At 41.2% G+C, this 19,933-nt stretch overlaps 1 protein-coding gene across 1 annotated transcript in view; it reads right to left on the bottom strand.

The window, feature by feature from the left end:
• ptpn11b (protein tyrosine phosphatase non-receptor type 11b) overlaps nt 1-18,237 on the bottom strand; it is a 149,219-nt gene extending 130,982 nt beyond the window's left edge. The window contains exon 1 of the mRNA XM_080215420.1: nt 18,118-18,237. Coding sequence (XP_080071546.1) covers nt 18,118-18,131 — 14 coding nt within the window. The 5' untranslated portion in view covers nt 18,132-18,237. The remainder of the gene's footprint in view (nt 1-18,117) is intronic.
• Nucleotides 18,238-19,933: the final 1,696 nt, after the last annotated feature.

The raw sequence follows: 19,933 nt of genomic DNA, 5'->3' as shown, positions 1-19,933 counted from the left end.
CTAAATCACTGAACAGTGAACAAAACATATTTACATTTTAAAATCCTTCACCACAAAGCAGCCAAGTCTAGATGGTGGAGGCACTCTTCTTAAAATTAGCCTATCAGTTATTATTTGGTACTTTTATTCTCTGTGTAAAGGAGGTGATTTTTTTTTTGGAATTTTCAGTTTCCTTCCTCTATTTCCTCATGTATAAGCACCAGGCCTATTCTTCAAGACCACGACAATCAGCAAAACAGAAAAATGAAAGGTGGTGGCTTTCAATTTCAGCAACATCAACCTGCCTTTCTGCACATGAACTTCCTTTTTCAAGTTTATTTTACTTTATCAAAATCAAGAGTATGAAAACTGGCAAAGATAGCAATCCATCAAATAAATTAAAAATAATGTTGTGTTAAAGAATTATAGGCAGAGAAACAAGCAGAGGGAAGGAAAAAGAATCATTGAATTCCTACTGTGTAGAAGACTGCCATTTGGCTCATCGAGTCTGCATCAACAAGCCCTATCCCCTGAACCCCACATATTTACTCCACTAATCCCTCTAATCTATGCATTGCAAGACACTAAGAGGCAATTTAGCATGGCCAGTCAACCTAACCCACACATCTTTGGACTGTGGAAGGAAACCAGAGCATCTGGAGGCAACCCATGCAGAAAAGGGGAGAATGTGCAAACTCCACACAGCAAAGAAAGTCAGAGTCCCACTCCTGCTGGTAGTTGGGTTACATAATTATTTTATGCTTTCACAGGGTGTGGGCATCATTGGCTAGGCCAGTATTTATTGTCGCTCCCCAATCGCCCTTGAGAAGTTGGTAGTGAGCCACTTTCTTGAACCACTTTCTTGAACCACTGTAGTCCATGTGGTGCTGGTATATCCACAATGCGGTTAGGGAGGGAGTTCCAGGATTTTTGACCCATTGGCAATCAAGGAACACTAATATGTTTCCATGTCAGGATGGTGTATGGCTTGGAGGAGAACTTGCAGGTGGTGGTGTTCCCATTTGTCTGCTAGCCTTGTCCTTCAAGATGACAGATGTCACAGGTTTGGAAGATGCTATCAAAGATGCCTTGGTGCATTCCTGCAATGCATTTGGTACACCTGTTGCTACTGTACATAGACAGTGGAGGCAGTGAATGCTTAATGTGACAATCACCAGGCTGCTTTGTCCTGGATGGTGGCAAACTTGAGTGTTAGAAACTGCACTAATCCAGGTAAATGGACAGTATTCCACCCCACTCCTGACTTAAGCCTAGTAGATGGATGGACAGGCTTTGGGGAGTTAGGATTTGAATTACTTGTCACTGAATTCCCAGCCTCTGACCTGCACTTGTACTAGTCCAATTCGGTTTCTGGTCAATGGTAATTCCCTAGGTGTTGATAGACAAGAGGGGGATTCAACAATTGGCATGCCCTTGAATGTCATTGGGAGATGGTTGGAATCTCTCTTGTTGAAGTTGGTAATAGCCCAGCACTTAAGTGGCAAGTGACGTGCCACGCATTAGCCCAAGCCTGAATTTTGTCCATGTCTCACTGCTTCAGTATTTGAGGAGTTGTAACTGGTGCTGAACATTATCATCTGTGAACATCCACCTTTTTTGAACTTAATTTGGAGAAAGGGTTATTGATGAGAAGCAGTTGAAGATAGTTGGGCCTAGGACATTACCCTGAGGAACTCCTTCAAACATGCTGTGGGACTGAGATGTTGAAGCCCAACAACAACAGCCAACACAATCTTATGTTTGGCTGTGGGGAGTTTTCTCCCCGATTCCCATTGACTCCAGTTTTGCTAATGCTCTCCGGTACCTGTCACATTTTGTCAAATACTGCCTCAATGTCAAAGGTATTCACTTTCACCTACCTCTTGAGGTCAACTTTTTTGTCCACATTTGGATCAAGGCTGTAAAGGGTCAGGAACTGAGTGACCCTGGCAGAACACAAACTTAGTGTCAGTGAGCAGTGAGCAAACTAAGTGTCACTTGACAGCACTATCGATGACCCCTTCCACCACATTGCAGGCTGATGGGGGGGCTAATTGACTGGTTGCATTTGTCTGGCTTTTTATGAACTGGTTGCTATTGTTGCTGAAGCACATGTTTAAATTAAATGTATGCAGTTTGTCAATACATTGTAATACATAATACTTTTAGCACAGAAAACAGGCCATCAAATCCGACACCTTCGTTATGCTTAATTCATTGAATCCCTTCAGTGCAGAAGGAGGCCATTCGGCCAATCAAGTCTGCACCAACAACAATCCTACCCCAGGCCCTATCCCCACAACTCCAAACATTTACCCTGCTAATCTCTCTAACCTACACATCCCGGGACACTAAGGGGCAATTCAGCATGGCCAATTAACCTAACCTGCACACTTCTGGACTCTGGGAAGGAAACTGGAGCACCCTGAGGAAATCCACACAGACACAACTACCCCTATGCTAGCACAATGTATCACACTATGATATTCTTAAACTGAACAAAAAAAAAGTTAACATAATAAGTAAACCATCTAATACTTTTCCAAGTGTTACAGTTCAATAATTACAATTTTGGAATAGTACTGAAGATTTTGCCATTACATTTCTTTCAAATAGTCCAACATTTTACTGAAAATATTTTAACTTAGTCATAAAGGTAGTGTCCTCAAAAAACAGCACTTTTTGTTGCAAGTTCAAACTGAGCTATCGGTTCAAGTGGATTGGAGTTTGGAATGAAACAATTTATGACAGACTACACCCAATTCAACATACAGTGAGGATTTGATGGAGGAAAACAGATATCCATTTCCTGTAGCCTGATGGCACAATGGCAGATTGGTAGAATAATTCCACCCACTAGAATTTTCACTAATCTCTCCTCTGTTGTTTTACAGCACTGTAAAAAATAATCAAACAACTGGAAGTGGGAAAAGCTGGTTTCTTTTTGGTTGCTGAAAGAAAAGCAGTCTTCCGAAATGCAAATTTCACCGATCTTCTACCAAAGCTGCTGGTGCTGGTCCCAACTAAACTGCTCAACATTGCAAATTCTTGCTCCCGCTACCTCGTGTGCTCATCAGGTGCCCCAATACAAGTTAGACTCCCACACACTATGGACAAAATTCTGCAAACTCGCTGGGATTCTCTGGTCCCTCTGCAGTGAGTGGAGATTTGGCTGGCTGCCAAATTATCCGTTTTTGCTGGCAGCAGTGGCGGCATTGTACAACATTGGAGAATTCTGGCCTACATGTGCATGCCATGCTCCTTTGAATTCCAACAGGTAACAATAATTAAAATGAGAAGAGTGATGCAAGTGCTGCTCCACTACTATTATAAAGGGTGGAACCAGGTTGTGGGTTTTCAGGCCTAGAAATTTCACTTCTCTTTAAAACAGTAAATTTCTCTATCATTTTTCTGAACAATTAGCATCTGACTTCATTAATTTTTCATTGCCATCACAAAAGCTATGTAATGGTTAAGAAGAATTGGTGTAGGTGGTTAGGAAGAACTGGTGTAGATACCTCAGGGGAAAGAAGCAGCAAATAAGGAAGAGATTGCTTTCTTTAAACAAACTTGATGCAACAACCTTTGACTGGTAAGAGTGGAAATCAACAACTGTGTAACACTAAAATATTTCAATAATTCAGGATGGAAAGGAGTTTCTTGCTCTTAAAGCTAAAATTGCATTCCAAAATGTGAAAAAGCATTTTATAGTGCAACTAATTTTTAGCTCAATTTTAGGATCCACCAGGAAACAAAATAAACATTACTGTATCAGTACATGGGATATTATCTCAAATTACTGTAAATGATCAATAAACTTAATTTTAAATGGTTTAAGGACAGAATCAGCTTTCTGGGAACACATTCATGATAGATTTGGTTGCAGTGATGCTGCCACATTTCCAATGATATAACATGGTTTGGATTGAGTTTGGATCAGGATGAAAGAGGCAGTATAATGTAAGGAGCAATCAAATGCAGCAAATCCATTACAGTATTTTTTCACACCAGAGGTGGTGCAGTACTTTGCCACCTTACTATTGACAGAATGCACAAGCAAATGAGAGATGAATCTGAAATGATCAACTAATGCTTCTACAGCAATGGAACGTGTTGGAGACATTAAAATATTAGTCTGGATTATGCAGTCATTGCTTCACATTGACCTTGAAGGAAGTTGCCCATTAAGATCAAGTGTTTTCTTGTGGCGCAAACTTCTTCTTACCTGCGGTACAGTAAATCCCCCACCACCTCCCCCCACAACCCCCACCAAGTCTAGGAGAGCTCCAGGCAAGCAGCAGCAATGATGTCAGCAAGCAAGGTAAACAGCAAGCACGTTGGACTAGTCTCACCCCAGCAAACCAGGAAGTTAGAACCACTGGAACCTTTAACTTTACCTTAAAATTTCAGATACTGAAATAAATGATCATTTTATTTTATATCCCAATTCAAAGATAAACAAATGTTTAAAAATATATAAAATGTCAAATTTATCAGAATGGGGAAATGTGATGTGCCACAAATATAAAATTGACTTTTCAGGGCCAGTGCAGTGTTTAGCAGTAATTATGAAGTTAATATACTGTTAAATGTCCAGTTACACATCATTCAACATAGTGTAACTTTTTCCAAGGGACTTTACAACGAGACTCACAGTCTAAGAGCAATGTTCTCCGTTCAGAGATTTCCCATTGACTGCACTCTGGAAGAAACTCAACATTGCCTCCTCTGGAGAAGCATAAAATTACTGACATTTTCCAGATTTTCACATTATTCGACACACATTTCACCACTATTATCACTGCAATATCTCGGCCACTGGCAATTCAAAAACTAGTATATCGTGATGAGTATAATATGAGGATCCCAAGCGGACTTGACAGGGTGGACGTTTCTCCTTGGGGCGATACTAGAACTCCAGGACAGTTTAAAAACAAAGGGTCTCCCACTTTAGACAGAGATGAGGAGAAACAACTTCTCTCTGAGGGAATTCATCCCCCAAGATCATTGAATATATTCAAGGCTGAGACAGATGGATTCTTGATTGACAAGGAAATCAAATGATAAAGGGGGTGGATTGAAAAGTAGGGATCACAATTAGATCAGTCACGATCTTATCAAATGGTGAAGCAGGTACCAGGGGCCAAATGGCTAACTTTGGATCTAATTTGTTTATATGCACGTTCATTTAATTCATATTAGAACTTGTGTTTATCTGCTCTAACAAGTATTTCTGCATTCGATATTTAGAAAGATGGAGTTAAGTCTTGCTGGAAATAACAAAAAATAGCTAGGGCTTCAATTACAAATCTGCAAAACCATTTGACCCATTTAGCTCAACCATCTAGGAAAAAAAAGACTGATATTTCCCATCACACATTTATCTAATTCCAACTAATTGATCATTTTGTGTGAATAAGTCATTGCCAATATCAATATTTGTTTTAAAAAGGTCCTCCATCAATGTTAATGTTTTCATTTCTTGTGCTCCGACTTTATTGGTGCTTTGTAATGTCTGCATGCTTTTTTAATCATGCTCCTTTTGTCCAGTCCTAACCCATAATCATTTAAAGATGGCATACAGTTGTATTCATCGACAATAACAGCGATCTAAATCATAAATGTTTCAACACTAATTATGCCTAGAGATATAATCTGTATTGTTCGCTGAAGGAGGACAGGAGTTTATTCATTCTTAATCTTTTTACGTGCTTGAGATGAATAACACTCCCATGTTGGCATCACATGAACTTGTTAATAGCCAAATGTTACAAATATGAGGTTTAAGACTGTTGTTTTGGGATTATGATTTTAATCTAGAGGAAACTGAAAAGGGTCTGGGGATCTGTGGAATCTATCTAGCAAGCAAGGGTGACATGGCTATTAAAAATGAAAGGGAGGCCAGGGTTATTTTGAAAGGTAGAAGGTCAAGGTGTTCACAGTTGGAGACAATGGCTAGAATTTTACCGGCACGCTGCTCTGGAATTGGGGCAGGTGAGGCTCGCAGAATGGACTTCTCCCTTGGCTTCGGGTGGGATTTTATGAGTTTTGCCCATGCGATGTCGTAAAATCCCGGCAAATGGCAGCAGCAAGCTGTGTTTACAGTAGTTGGGTTGCTAGTCCCCAAAGTCCCAGGAAAGAGAATGCCAGGTTATAAACAGCTGTGCTTTAAACTATCCATTTACTTACAAGATAAGGGATAGAGTTGGAGTCTCAAGAACAGCTAATCAGCATTTCTACCCGAATACAAGGGCTGTGTGACTTACATTCTGAGAGATAAGCTTTGAGTTTCTACAATATCCCTGAAACTCTGACACAGGTAGTCTGCCAGATTCAGAAGAGCAGCAGCAGCTAGATGCCATAAGACAACAGTTCACCAAGCAGGAATTCAGGTGCAAATCCACGCTTGGTTAAAAAGACCAGGTTTGTGAGGATTTGAAATGAGACTGGAAGATTCACCTAGCTACATGAGAGGGAGAATTGCCAAGGAAATCCTTCACCATGAGAGTTCTGGGGTTATAAGTTGCAGGTTGTGAAAACAAAATGAATGAAAGTAAATCTTCAGGAGCTGAGAATCACTTTGGACTTTTTCTAAGAAGATTGAATGATTATTTAAGTATACCTGTGAAGGGTTTTTCAGCTGTGTTAAAAAGTAAAAGTCGGAAGTTCCGTTCTATAGTTTAAAGTACATGTTGCCTACAACAATATAGTTTAGCTAATAGGGCTTTTAATTTGTTTGTTATGGTAAAAGTTTTAAAAAGTGAAATCTTATTGTGTTAGCCTTTCAGCTAACAAAGTTCAATTTTTTAAAGTTGTCAGTCCCTATGGGGATAGCAACACAAAGACATACTGATTAAAGTTACTCCAAGGGCTTTGTCAGGTGAGAAGTTAAAATGTGAAAACAATTCAAACTCAACTCCAAGTTGCTCATGTGTCCCTCTATTGTTGAGCAATCTGCTCTCAGGACGGAGGTCAATTACTAAAATTTCTTAGGCAAACCATGTTCCTCCATTTTAATATGTATTTTTTTCAAAAAATCCATTTTGGCTGAGTCTTTCAGAAGCTGGGAAACCTGCCAGGAAATGGTTCCATAAATGATGCATTTAATCCAGGCTCCACAAGTTTCCCTTCACATAATCACTGGAACCCCCACCTCCAGATTTCCTTCCACAATTCTTCCCAACTTTCAAGCTCTTCCCCATCCTCCTGGCCTCTCCCCAACACACCCCACCTTCTTGTGATCTCACCTTCCCTCCAACGACAATCAGCCCCACTGTTCTGCCCATTCCACCACAATCTTTTCCCACAACTACAGTCTCTCCCCATACTCTGACCCCTGAACAACATCTTTTCCCCTAGCCCACAATACTTTCCAGTGACATCTCCCTCTCTGCTCCTCTGTTGTAGTCTTTGTGCCATAGCTCTTTGCACTTCACAGGCAGGCAGACAGCCTGACAATCAGGTTGGCTGTCAGGCTGGAAACCTGGTGGAAAATTTTTTGAAATACATTCTGTAGTTAATTTCTGCAAGTTGTCCAGGAAACCTACTCTTTTGCTCTTTCAGAACTCCACCATCTCCCCTCACTGTCACATTCCAGCCTCCCCATAAACATTGGGGTTATTATCTTAGTCTCAGCAGGTTCCTTTAAGAGCAAGATTGAATATTGAACTGTATTAACACACTGAATAAGAACTATGCTTATAAACAAGTATGAACAAATTTGATCGACACATTTTGTTTACCATTATTATTAAGCTGCATATCAAACAGAAATGTTTAAGGGGAAATGCACTTTACTGGATGTCATGACGATTCGGTATGGTCACTATTACAATTTAGTGTGAAATTACTCAGGTTACTTCTTAAATGTTTTTGCTTGTGGCAATGATTGACCTTGACACTAATTCCCTATTAAACTTGCACTCAGGCAGCACTTGGGAGACGCTGCAAATCGGCATTAAAGGAGCTTACCTCTCCACCCCCACATCCTCCACTGACTGCCCCCACATCTCTGCTAATAGGAGCAGCAAGGCAATTGGAAAGAACAGAGATTTCATGGACTAGGATTAGTTCTTCAATATGCTAACAGGGCAATCTTTATATTTAAACAACAGGAATTTTGTACCCTTCAGCTCAAGTGATTCATAGCCGGTACAGACCCAATGGGCTGAGGGGCCTCTTTCTGTGCTGTAAAATTCTATGACATATAAAAAGCTGAAATTGGACAATTTGTTTATGACAACATGCTTAGAAAATGTTGTTTGCAGAGGCAAGCCTAAAGCTATACGAGGAGAGAACATTAACCTGTTGCCTCATGCAGTTCATATTACCTAAAGCAGCATTCATTCCATTTCACAGCAAGAAATAATTAATAATTTTCTTACAGCTGAAGTCACTTCTCTGTATTCTGAATCGCCTCTATCATTTACAGAAATCTAATTTGTAATTTGAAACCTGGAGAATACCATCAATTCACAATTTTTAGCAACGCCTCAGTGGTGTTATGACGTGTTGTCTATAAATTGTCCACATTAGGTTTATAGCAAAAACATTAAGACTTCGGGGAAAAAAATAGCTGATAAACATGTGAGGTCTATGGGATCCAGACAGTCCGAGTCCAAATAAGGTGTCACAGCACTTTGATCTGCATTGCTCCTAATTCTAAGAAAGATACGTCTAACGAAAACTGAATGATCATCAGGCTGCCCCTGCAAGAACTGTTTTTTCAAAATGTGACAATCACTCAGTCTTCAAGCTTAGGTATTCAATATTCTGATTTGAATCACAAATCCATTTATCCTCTTTGGTCCCAATTCCGATCACATAAGAACATAAGAAATAGGAGCAGGAGTAGGCCATCTAGCCCTTCGAGCCTGCCCTGCCATTCAATAAGATCATGGCTGATCTGTCGTGGCTCAGTTCCACATTCCCGCCCTCTCCCCATAACCCCTAATCCCCTTGCTTATCAAAAACCCATCAACCTGCGCACATTTTTATCCAACACAAATCTAAAAATTTCAATTTTGAAATCTTCAATTGACAGTCTGCATGGTAGCACAATGGTTAGCACTGATGCCTTATAGCACGAGAGACCCAGGTTTGATTCCTGGCTTGGGTCACTGTTTGTGTGGAGTTTGCACACCCTCCCTGTATCTTCGTGGGTTTCCTCTGGGTGCTCCAGTTTCTTCCCACAGTCTGAAAGATGTGTTGATTAGGTGCATCGGCCATGCTAAATTCTCCCTCAGTGTACTCAAACAGGCGCCAGAATGTGACGACTAGGGGAATTTCCCAGTAACTTCATTGCAGTGTTAATATAAACCTACTTTTGACACTAATAAATAAACTTTAAAACTTTTAACAGCTTTTTGGGATAGAGTGTTTCAGGTCTCCACTACCCCTTATATAGAGGTACTTCCTGACATTGCTTGAGCTAGCCTAACTTTCAGCTTATGCCCCCTTGTTCTGGACGCTCCAACTACAGGAAATAGTTTTGTTCTTATCTACCCTATCAAATCTTTTAATTATCTCATACCACATCAATTAGATCACCCCTTCTATGCTCAAGAGAATTCAAGCCTAGTCTCTTCAACCTGTCCACAAAATTTAACACTTTGATATCTTTATAATGACTCTATGGTGCAATCCCACAAAGGCCACAGTATCATTCTTAAGGTTCCCAGAAGCAAATACAGTACTCCAGATGTTGTATAATCAGAACATTATGTAACAATAGTATAACTTCCACTTCTTTTTATTCCAGTCCTTAGAAAGGTTAATTATGTTTTGTAACTCACATTTAGTATGTGGACCCCCAATCTCTCTAGTTTTCTACAATTCCTAACTTTTTACAATTTAGAAAATACTCTCATCTTTTTGCAAATCCAAAACACATACCCTCACACTTCTGTAAATTAATCTTCATCTGTCACTGGCTTGACCACTTGGATATAATTTACTAATATCATTCTAAAAACATTCTGCTCCCATCGACACTACTTACTGTGACGTCTAATAACGTCAGCAAACCTGGACGTATAGCCTTCTATTGAAATCACTGATAAAATATAGTGAAAAGCAAAGACCCCAGTATGGACACACTTGGGGACACCACTAGTTACAACTTGCCAAAAATACCCATTGTCAGTACACACTGGGTCCGATTTTACATCAGGTTGAGCCTGTTTTCAGGTGCAGAAATTTGGCAGAGTAACACGATCCACGCCCGGCCCTGCGCCAGTTCCCTCTTTACCAAGGCCCGAAAATGGCTGCGATTGCGCCTGCGTCTGAAACGGACACAACAGCCATTTAAATGCATTTGCATGCATTTAAATTTACTTAATGGGCTGCACGCCCAACCTTACTGGCACTTCCCCCTTTACCACTGTGTTCGCCCATCCAGAATCAGCATGAAACAGACATGCTCGACAAAAGTCCGATTTGGGCACTCCAGCCAATTAGGAGGCAAGTGCCGAGCATCCAACGCGTCTCTGCTTGAGATTGGTGGTGGTGGTGGTGGTTGGTGGGGGGGGGGGGGGGGGGGGGGGGTCATTGCCACTCTGCCTGAGATCAGTGAGGTGGAAGGGGGGTCCGCTGCTACTCTGCTTGAGGTCAGTGAGGGGGAAGGGAGGGGTCCACTGCTACTCTGCCTGAGGTCAGTGAGGGGTCCGCTGCTACTCTGCCTATGATCAGTGAGGGAGAAGAGGGAAGGGGCCTACAATCGGTCTAAGTTGGGGGGGATAAGGGGGTCAGTAATGTTGTGGGGGTGGTGCAATGTCTGTGTGGGACAGGTGGAGGCATTATCCGACCCAGCAGCAATGTGGCAGGGGAGCCACATTCTAGCCTCTTTTCCTTGCACTTGACCAGTTGGAGTGCCTTTCGGAGTTGCAGGATTTCGGGCGCGTTAAGCTCCGCCCACAGGCTTCTGCAGCACGATTCGGAATTGCTGATATTTATTCAGGCAGAGTGTATATGGAGGTGCCCGAGAACAGGACTAAAACACTCCCAGTTTCAAGTCCACCCAGCACTTAGAATCAAAATGGAGAAAAGGGCCCACTGTCTCCTATTTCCTAACTAATTCCCTAGCCACATTTAAGGTTTCAACAATTCCATGCACTTTCATTTTTGATAATCCAGGTGGGAGTACATCAAACCTGACGGTTGAATGGTGTCTGAAAGCCTGCCATTTTATTTCCCTGTTCTCCAGCCAGCCTTGACTCCACCTTATCCAGTGCAGAAAGACAGAACAGATAAGGATGAACAAACAATTCTTACAGAATCTAATAAGGTAGAATGTTTAACTATGTATTGTATGTGGAATCAGGACATACGTCTGTCCTTGCTACAGTACAAGGTACCAGTGTTGCGTTTTGATGCCATTAAACCACCCAAATAGGCTTAAATTCAAACATTGCACTCGATGCCTAAAGCCTTTCAGTTCCATGGGGACTTGGTTGCCTTTTTGCAGCTGGTCTAACTCCAAATAGTTTTCAGTTACAATTACAGGGTATTTTAAAATTTGTTTAATTGGTTCTTTTTCATTTTAAACAGGTTGTTCCAACGTTTGGGGAGCTGGGGGTGGAGCAATGACTGAAAGATTTATTACACCTAATGCATGAGAAATGAATTGACATCAACAGCAACATGGCCATTAATCTAAAGTGCTTTGTAATCACATCAGTTGGTCTTCCTGCATCTCCATATTCACTGAAATAAGGCGTTCCAACTTTTTTCCCCCCCAAAATCTGGCACGGTCTCAGTCCCAAGGTTGCCAGATTTAATGTACTGTAGTCTCTTGTACAAAACTGGCACTTTTAAATGAATGAGACTGAATTTTGAACTGGCTTGCTACTTTGTTTAATTCCTTACCTGAAAACTAAAAGTAAGTTAAAAGAAAGCACCAAATAACTTTGCAAGGCAAACTGAAGAGACAAAAGCAACTGGATATGTAAATACCTAAAGGAGAAAGGAACTGGTAAAAAGCACTTTATTTTTAATTCCCAAAGCCCTGCCAATGTCACTACAATGCAGAGGAAATTGGCTAACTGTTAGTTTCATACCCTTTGATTTCCCCTCACTGTTGGAAGCCAACTCTTTACACTGCTAAAGATTTGTTCACACACAGGCATAAAACAATGACAATCTTTAAGAATTTTTCTAAAATAATACTGTTTAGCATCCTTTCAATGGTTAAAATTAGTCTAATTTCTCTAGGCTTATTTTTGTACACAAAGCTCTCAACGTGTTCAATGGGAACAGAATTCTAAGGAAGTGAAAACCAATTAATCTGAACTCCCTCAAATCTTAATTCCCAAAATTCTGCAGAATACAGCTAAAATAGCCAAATTTGGGTCTTGCATAAAAGTAAATCCTTGCTGAAAACAATTCATGTCTTGGAATATGTAAACATCTGTTCCAAAGTTGTTGTTGCAAGTAAAAACGTTGGAACAAGTTCAAAATTTATTTATTAATCACAAGTAAGGCTTACATTAACACTGCAATGAAGTTACTGTGAAATATCCTTAGTTGCCACAATCGGGCACCTGTTTGGTTGATGCACCTAACCAGCATGTCTTTCAAAATGTGGGAGGAAACCAGAGCACCTGGAGGAAATGCAGACACCGGGAGAATGTGCAAACTCCACACAGACAGTGACCCAAGCCAGGAATCGAACCCATGTCCCTGGCTGCTGTGAAGTAGCAATGCTAAGGCACTGTGCTACCATGCTGCCCCACTGTGCTACCAACAAGGAGGATTAACAGAAGATCCGATAGAGATGCTCCAAATGATGAGGGATTTATGATAATGTAACCAGGGAAATACCAATTCCACTGATTAGCGGGTTTGGTAACTAAAGGGTAAGGCCTGGATTTTTGACAATTAGTCAATTGAATTACGCAGCAATTATAAAATTGAACCAGGCCATTTAACTCAATTATTCCGTTTTGGTACTTTCTCTCGATGAACAGTTGTCCTAATTTCATGTGATATGAACATCGTTTTAGATCCTTCAGTGGAAAAAATTTATTTCTCTATTCCTGTCATAATTTTAATATATTCTAATATATCACCCCATAAACTCTGAACTAAACAGCCCAATTTTTCTTTACAGTATCCTGCATCACATTTGTATTTATTCACATATGTGTAGGGTTCGCCTGTATGGGTAACTCACCCCCTGACCGCCCAAAGCCTGTTCACCATCAAGTCAGAAGTGAGATGGAATACTCTCCACTTGCCTGGATGAGTGCAGCTCCAACAGCTCTCAAAAAGCTTGACACCAACCAAGACAAAGCAGCCTGCTTGACTGGCACTCCACCACCATGATCAATATTGGCTCCCTCCGCCACCAGCACATAGTGGTAGCTGTGTGTACCATCAACAAGATGCACTGCAAAAATTCACCAAGGCTCCTTCAACAACACCCATGACCTCTACCACCTAGAAGGACAAGGGCAGCAGATGCAAGTCACACACTATCCTGACTTGGAAATCTATTGCATTGCTTCACTATCACTGAGTCAACATCCTGGAATTCCTTTCCTAACAGGACTGAATACTCCTACAATTCATGAACTACAGCAATTCAAATAGGCAGTACACCACTGATTTCTTGAAAGTAATTAGGGATTGGCAATAAATGCTGGCCTAACCAATGGTAGCCCCATATCCCATGAATGAATTTTAATAAGGATCTCTCTCTTTTGCCTCAATGACCATTCCTGAAGTGTGGTTCCCTTAACTGTATACCAGTACTCAATCCTTTCTCATTTCAAATCCTGTCTTTGCCTACCTGCTGTCAGTCCCTGGTCTACAATGTGCCTCAGCAGCAACCACACCACCTGGAGGCACTTATGCATGGCAGGTCCTCTGATTGAGCTGGCAGTTCTTCAGGGATGGCTCGTCATCCATAATAGGATGGTAACAGCCTCTCTTAGCTGCCACCTGTTAAGGCCCAGGCCAGAAACTCCAAGACGTTTTGCGAAGCTAGCCAAGACCCCGAGTTTTACACTTGATTTTGCCATTGATGAGCATGAAGTGTTTCACTCCAGGTATGGTTCAAGTGATCCACTAGGAAGCTTTTATCAAACAAAGTTTATTTAAGAACACGGTAGAATATAACAAAAAGAATCAGCACAACTTTCACCAATCACAAGACTTAAACATGACACAGTATAATTCTTAACAGCTAGCTATCGCTGTTATTCGAACTTTAAAGCAGTACCCCATAGACATACACCCTTCTTCAGAATTAGTAAGCATGCTCACATGATACTAAATTTCTAGCTTTTAACAGCAGTTTTCAGAGAAGGATATATCCTCAAGACAGCAAAATAAAGTAGTAAACATAGCCTCTGGCAGCCTCCAATCTTCAGACTTCAGAGATAGAAAAGGATAACTCTCCGCAGCTTCCAGAACAGCAACACCTGCAGCAGAATCTCCAACTCCAGAGAGGGGAAAAAAGAGACAGCCACAACACCCTTCTCAAATATGCCTCTAGTTAAAATGGCAATCATATTTTAACACTGATAGACAGACAGAATCATAGAATCATCAAACTCCTACAATGCAGAAGGAGGTCAATCGGCCCATCAATCCTGCAATGACAACAATCCCACCCATCCCCATGTATTTACCCTGCTAATCTCCCTGATACTAAGGAGCAATTTAGCACGGCCAATCCATTTAATTCATGCATCTTTGGGCTGTGGGAGGAAACCAGAGCACCCGGAAGAAACCCATGTAGACACAGGGAGAATGTGCAAACTTCACTCAGACAGACACCTGAGGCTGGAATTGAACCTGGGTCCCTGGTGCTGTAAGGCACTAGGGCTAACCACTGTGCCAAAGGACATTGCTGGTTTCCAGTGGGTATCCTCCTCATCTGCTCAAAACATGGTAAAAACCTAACTTGCAAAAACAGTGGCAAATGGAAGAATGTGAGGCACACAAATAATTTAACCCTCCCTACTTACCATGATTCTACCAAATGGGTAAAGACTAATAATCAACTCTATGATTCATGTCTATTGCAAGGACAGTCCAATGAAAACAAATCTTGCATTTATATAGTACTATTCAGGATTGGAGTCAATAATGAGGAGGGAGAGGATACAGGTGTTGTTAAAGAGGCACATCATTGGGAGACAAGCTGATAACGTTTATCCAGTGATCTGAAGAATCTAAGAGGAGCAGAAAGTCAACTGGGATGAAAGTCACTTAAGGGTGGAACGGTGGCTAGCACTGCTGTCTCACAGGGCCAGGGATCCATGTTCAATTCCGACCTCAGCTGTGTGGAGTTTGCATATTCTCCGTGTTTGTTTGGGTTTCCTTCAGGTGCTCCAGTTTCCTCCCACACTCCAAAGATGTGCAGGTTAGGTTGATTGGCCATGCCAAATTTACCCTGGTGTCAGGGATTAGCAGGGTAAATGTATGAGGTTGCGGGAATAGGGCCTGGGTGGGATTATGGTCAATACAGACTCGATGGGCTGAATAGCCTCCATTTATAATGTAGGAATTCTATGATTACAAGCAAAATTTGATCCTAAGGTCCAATTATTCAACATCATTGCAAAAATGGAATGGACTTCATTGTTCCTTCTCCCAAGAGGTTTGGGTTCTCTCACGATTTTCAAACAATATAGGGTACACAGATTGCTGCACGATAGAAACATTCAGACACTCCCACTTCCTGGATAAATAAACATTACAGTGCAGCATTATATTTCTGTGGTCAGAAACCACTTAAACATTTATGCAATGGTATAGTTTTTTTGTTTGTACATGCATTCCATTTGATGTGTGGCAACATTAGCTTCATCTATAATGCATCGGACACCTGGAAAACCGCTCCTCTCCAGCTGTTGTCACTTTTCCATTGGGAAACTAGTCAAGATGTTTCCACTGACAAATAAGTCGGTGACTTGCTTTATACAATTACAGTTGACTGCTTTCTCTAGTAGATTTGCCTAGCAATGACCTCAAAAGATCATGTTGCATACAAGCTTAATGTTGTGAATGTCACAGCTTTATCACGAGCTGTCCCAGTCCTTGAGATTGAAGTCAACCCACAACAGACAGCATAGCTTGGTCACTGCTTCCACCTTAGCACCAAAACTGGTCTCCTCTGAGATACTTAGGTAGGAGGCGAGGATCCAGAAAGATGATTGGAAATATAGAGTTATTGGATCTGTAGATTTTATTCCCGCATGAAAAACGTTTGGATTCTTTTTTATTGGCTTCATTGTCATTTCAATTTTCCAAAACAAATTTTCACCTTGCTCTCCATCACTGCTCATTTCCAAATTATTTCCAAAAAGATTAAAAGAAATAACTTTTATCTGGCATCAGGCACTGATTGAAGTGCTTGGAGGTTTTGTGGAGACATACGATTGTTGTCTTTGCTGTTCCTTAAAAAAAGTACATGAGTCCCTGTAATTTCTATCTGGTCTTCTCTGTCCACCTGTAACCAGGTCAGACACAGCCCAGACAAATAAATCCCACTCAAGATATTTACTGATATGACAACAAATTGGTTCATTTTGCATTAAGGTGGTTCACAATTATACAAATCTGTAATTTATGAAACTTACTTGCTGAAAACTAAAAGATTTTATCTTAGCAACATTTTAAATTATGGATCAGATGTTTAGAACTGCACTGACTTCTAAACTATATGAATATGTTGCAGACAAGTCAAAACTTTCTGCCTGAGTTTATATTTCCTTGGTAATTTCCCCAGTGCATTAATACTTAAAATTCAATGTTATCAAAAGATTATCTTCAATTATGTTAATAACTAAATGCTTGCAACATAAAAGGTTGTTAGTTAATTACTGCATGAAAAAAATTATACAGAAAGAACCATTTAAGTTCCAGTAGTGCTTTCTGAATGATACCAAGGTTTCAAACTAGTATTTGCAATATTTTACCATTTTAAATGTTATTATGTTTCATTTATTGAACTTGTTATTGAATTGTAACTACTTTTGGCATGTTATTGGCATTCAATTTTTTTAAATGGCAAACAGAAACAAACTGTAAGCTAAAAGTTGGTATAAAGTCACACCTATATATTTTTATTTCCCCAAAACAAGCTTGTGATCTACAAATTAGTAATTTGTAGGTAACACATAAACAGGAGTAAACACAAACATGAATCCTCTGACAATCTTTACAACAGGTTAACACCATCTGGAGTATCAGTTCTTTCCCATTCAATGTACTTTGTGCCAGTAATTTGACTAATCTGACAAAGTTACCATCTCAACTATTCTTGCATTTTATGTTAAAAAGTGATAGCAACATAATTCTATCTGTAAAAAGGATCTAGAATGAACAGTGAAAGGTGATTTTAAAAAATTGCTGTAATTGGAGCTCACACACACATTCAGCACACTGAATTACAATTTCTTTACAACTTGAATAAAAGAAAGCAAGGTCCAACTATTTTCCTAGAGAACTTTCTGCAAAAAAGTCCTCTTAAATATGTTTACAAAATACATATGATTAATTTTGTAATTTTTCATACAGAACCTTACATTGTGATGCTTGTTTTAATGACAAGTACGCCTCAGTGCCTTACAGCAGAAAAAAGAAACATTTAAATGCTTTAATAATTACATTTCTCTGTCTACATCCATGGTGCACCCTCAAATAAAAACCCCAAAAGTTAATTGTGATTTGGACATTATTATAAAATGCATCTTTGCCAATCACCACAGTGCATTGTCATCTGCACTGAACAAAAAAAAGTAAAGTTTACTGCCGAGGAGGAGTTGAAAGAAAGTCAAACCCAGAGTTTATAAATGGATAGAGGATTTCTAGTAAAAAATCTTATAGCAGAAACTTCTAGAGACAAGTGCATAATAATAATAGAAGCAAAATGCACAAATGCAACCAGGGAACTAAATAAATTCACCCAGATTAATGTTTATACACAGTAAAAATTTAGAAAAATCAAATTGCATGTCTTATTTATTTTGACCCAAGGGCCTGCAAGATTGAACCGAGCTAGAGTTGCAACCTATTCCAGTCCCATGGATTGTGACACAGGTTCCCAAGTCTTTAACTAGCACTTAAGAGGGATAAAAACACACGATTGGGATTCCTATGGGTTGAGAAAGTTGTGCCATGTCTTACCTCCGGGATGTCATGGTTGTTGAGAGGATGGTGGAAGGCACTGACACTTTGCAGGCTGAGTGCGTGAGGGGTAATGAAGTGGACTAGGAGCCGGTGCTCGAACAACTGGACCGGCACGAGATTGACAGCTGGCCGGGAAAGCCGGAGGGCGGGGCGAAGTGCCGCCTCCGCCCACCGGCGCCTCTCAACCAATCGGCAGCGGGTCTCTACTTGATTGACGGCCAACCTTCTCCAATCGTGACCACATGCTGTCTCCCCGCCCCCTCCTCCCCGCCCTCTTTCAAGCCATGCGCGAGCTGCGGAAGGACCAACTGACCCGTCGCCCCGCCCCACTGTGCGCGCTGGTTTGATTGACAACGGCCCCCGCGAGCGGGTGGGCGAGAGTCTGAGGCCGACCCGCCCATCTGCACCGCTGAACCAACCGACAGCGGCTGTCCGGTTGATCGACAAGACCGTCCTCCAATCGTGAGATTACTCCCCGCCCCCCTCCGCCCCCGAACAACGAGGGCGCTGTGGGCGGACCAACTGACACATCGCCCCGCCTCCATGAGAGCGCGGGATGGATTGACAGATATTCTGCCCCGCCCCCAGGCTCCAGTAAGGAGTCACCGTGGAGCCACCAGCCTGCCTCTCTCTTCGCCAGGCGCTTCAGACCCCGCCCTCCTCCTATTAATCAAGCCGGGCCCTTTCCGCCCCCCCCCCCCCCCCCCGGGGGGAGGGAAACAACCATATCAGCAAGTTACGGGTTCGATCCCAACCACAGCCCGCAGCCAGTCTCCACCTCCCCACAGCAATAGGTAAAATGTACAAAGGAATATGGATATAGGCAAATACATAAACGCGGATATAGAGTTCATGGGGTATGGATTTTAATGCTGGAATTAAACAATGCCATACTGACATTATCGTTTATATTCATGATTCGGATGAGAACATAGGAGGCATGGTTAGTAAGTTTGCAGATGACACCAAAATTGGTGGCATGATGGACAACGAAGAAGGTCATAGAGGTTTACAGCATGGAAACAGGTCTTTCGGCCCAACTTGTCCATGCTGCCCTTTTTTTAAAATCCCCAAAGCTAGTCTCAATTGCCCACATTTAGCCCATATCCCACTATACCCCTCTTACCCATGTAACTGTCTAAATGTTTTTTAAAAGACAAAATATACCTGCCTCTACTACTACCTCTGGCAGCTTGTTCCAGACACTCACCACCCTCTGTGTGAAAAAGTTGCCCCTCTGGACATTTTTGTATCTCTCCCCTCTCACCGTAAACCTTCGGTTTTAGACTCCCCTACCTTTGGGAAAAAATATTGAGTACCTAGCTGATCTATGCCCCTCATTATTTTATAGACCTCTATAAGATCAGCCCTCAGCTGTCTACGCTCCAGAGAAAAAAGTCCCAGTCTTTCTATCCTCTCCTTATAAGTCAAACCATCAAGTCCCAGTCGCATCATAGTAAATTTTTTCTGCACTCTTTCTAGTTTAATAATATCATTTCTATAATAGGGTAACCATGACTGTAATCCAAGTACAGCCTTACCAATGTCTTGTACAACTTCAACAAGATTTCCCAACTCCTGTATTCGGTATTCTGACCAATGAAACCAAGCATGCTGAATGCTTCCTTCACCACTTTGTTGAGGGTAATGTATGTGATGCGGTATATATGGACTTTCACAAAGCTTTTGATTGAATCTCTCATGAGTCATAATAACTTCAAGAGTGAGGACATTTAGCCCCTCGAGTCTGCAACACCCTCTTATATGGCTAATTCATCGTGGCCGCAACTCCACCTTTCTGCCCTTTCACCAT

This window comes from Carcharhinus amblyrhynchos, chromosome 30 (genome assembly GCF_965287045.1).
Source record: "Carcharhinus amblyrhynchos chromosome 30, sCarAmb.v2.hapA, whole genome shotgun sequence".
Lineage (NCBI taxonomy): Eukaryota > Metazoa > Chordata > Chondrichthyes > Carcharhiniformes > Carcharhinidae > Carcharhinus > Carcharhinus amblyrhynchos.
This window is presented reverse-complemented; position numbering and strand designations above follow the sequence as displayed.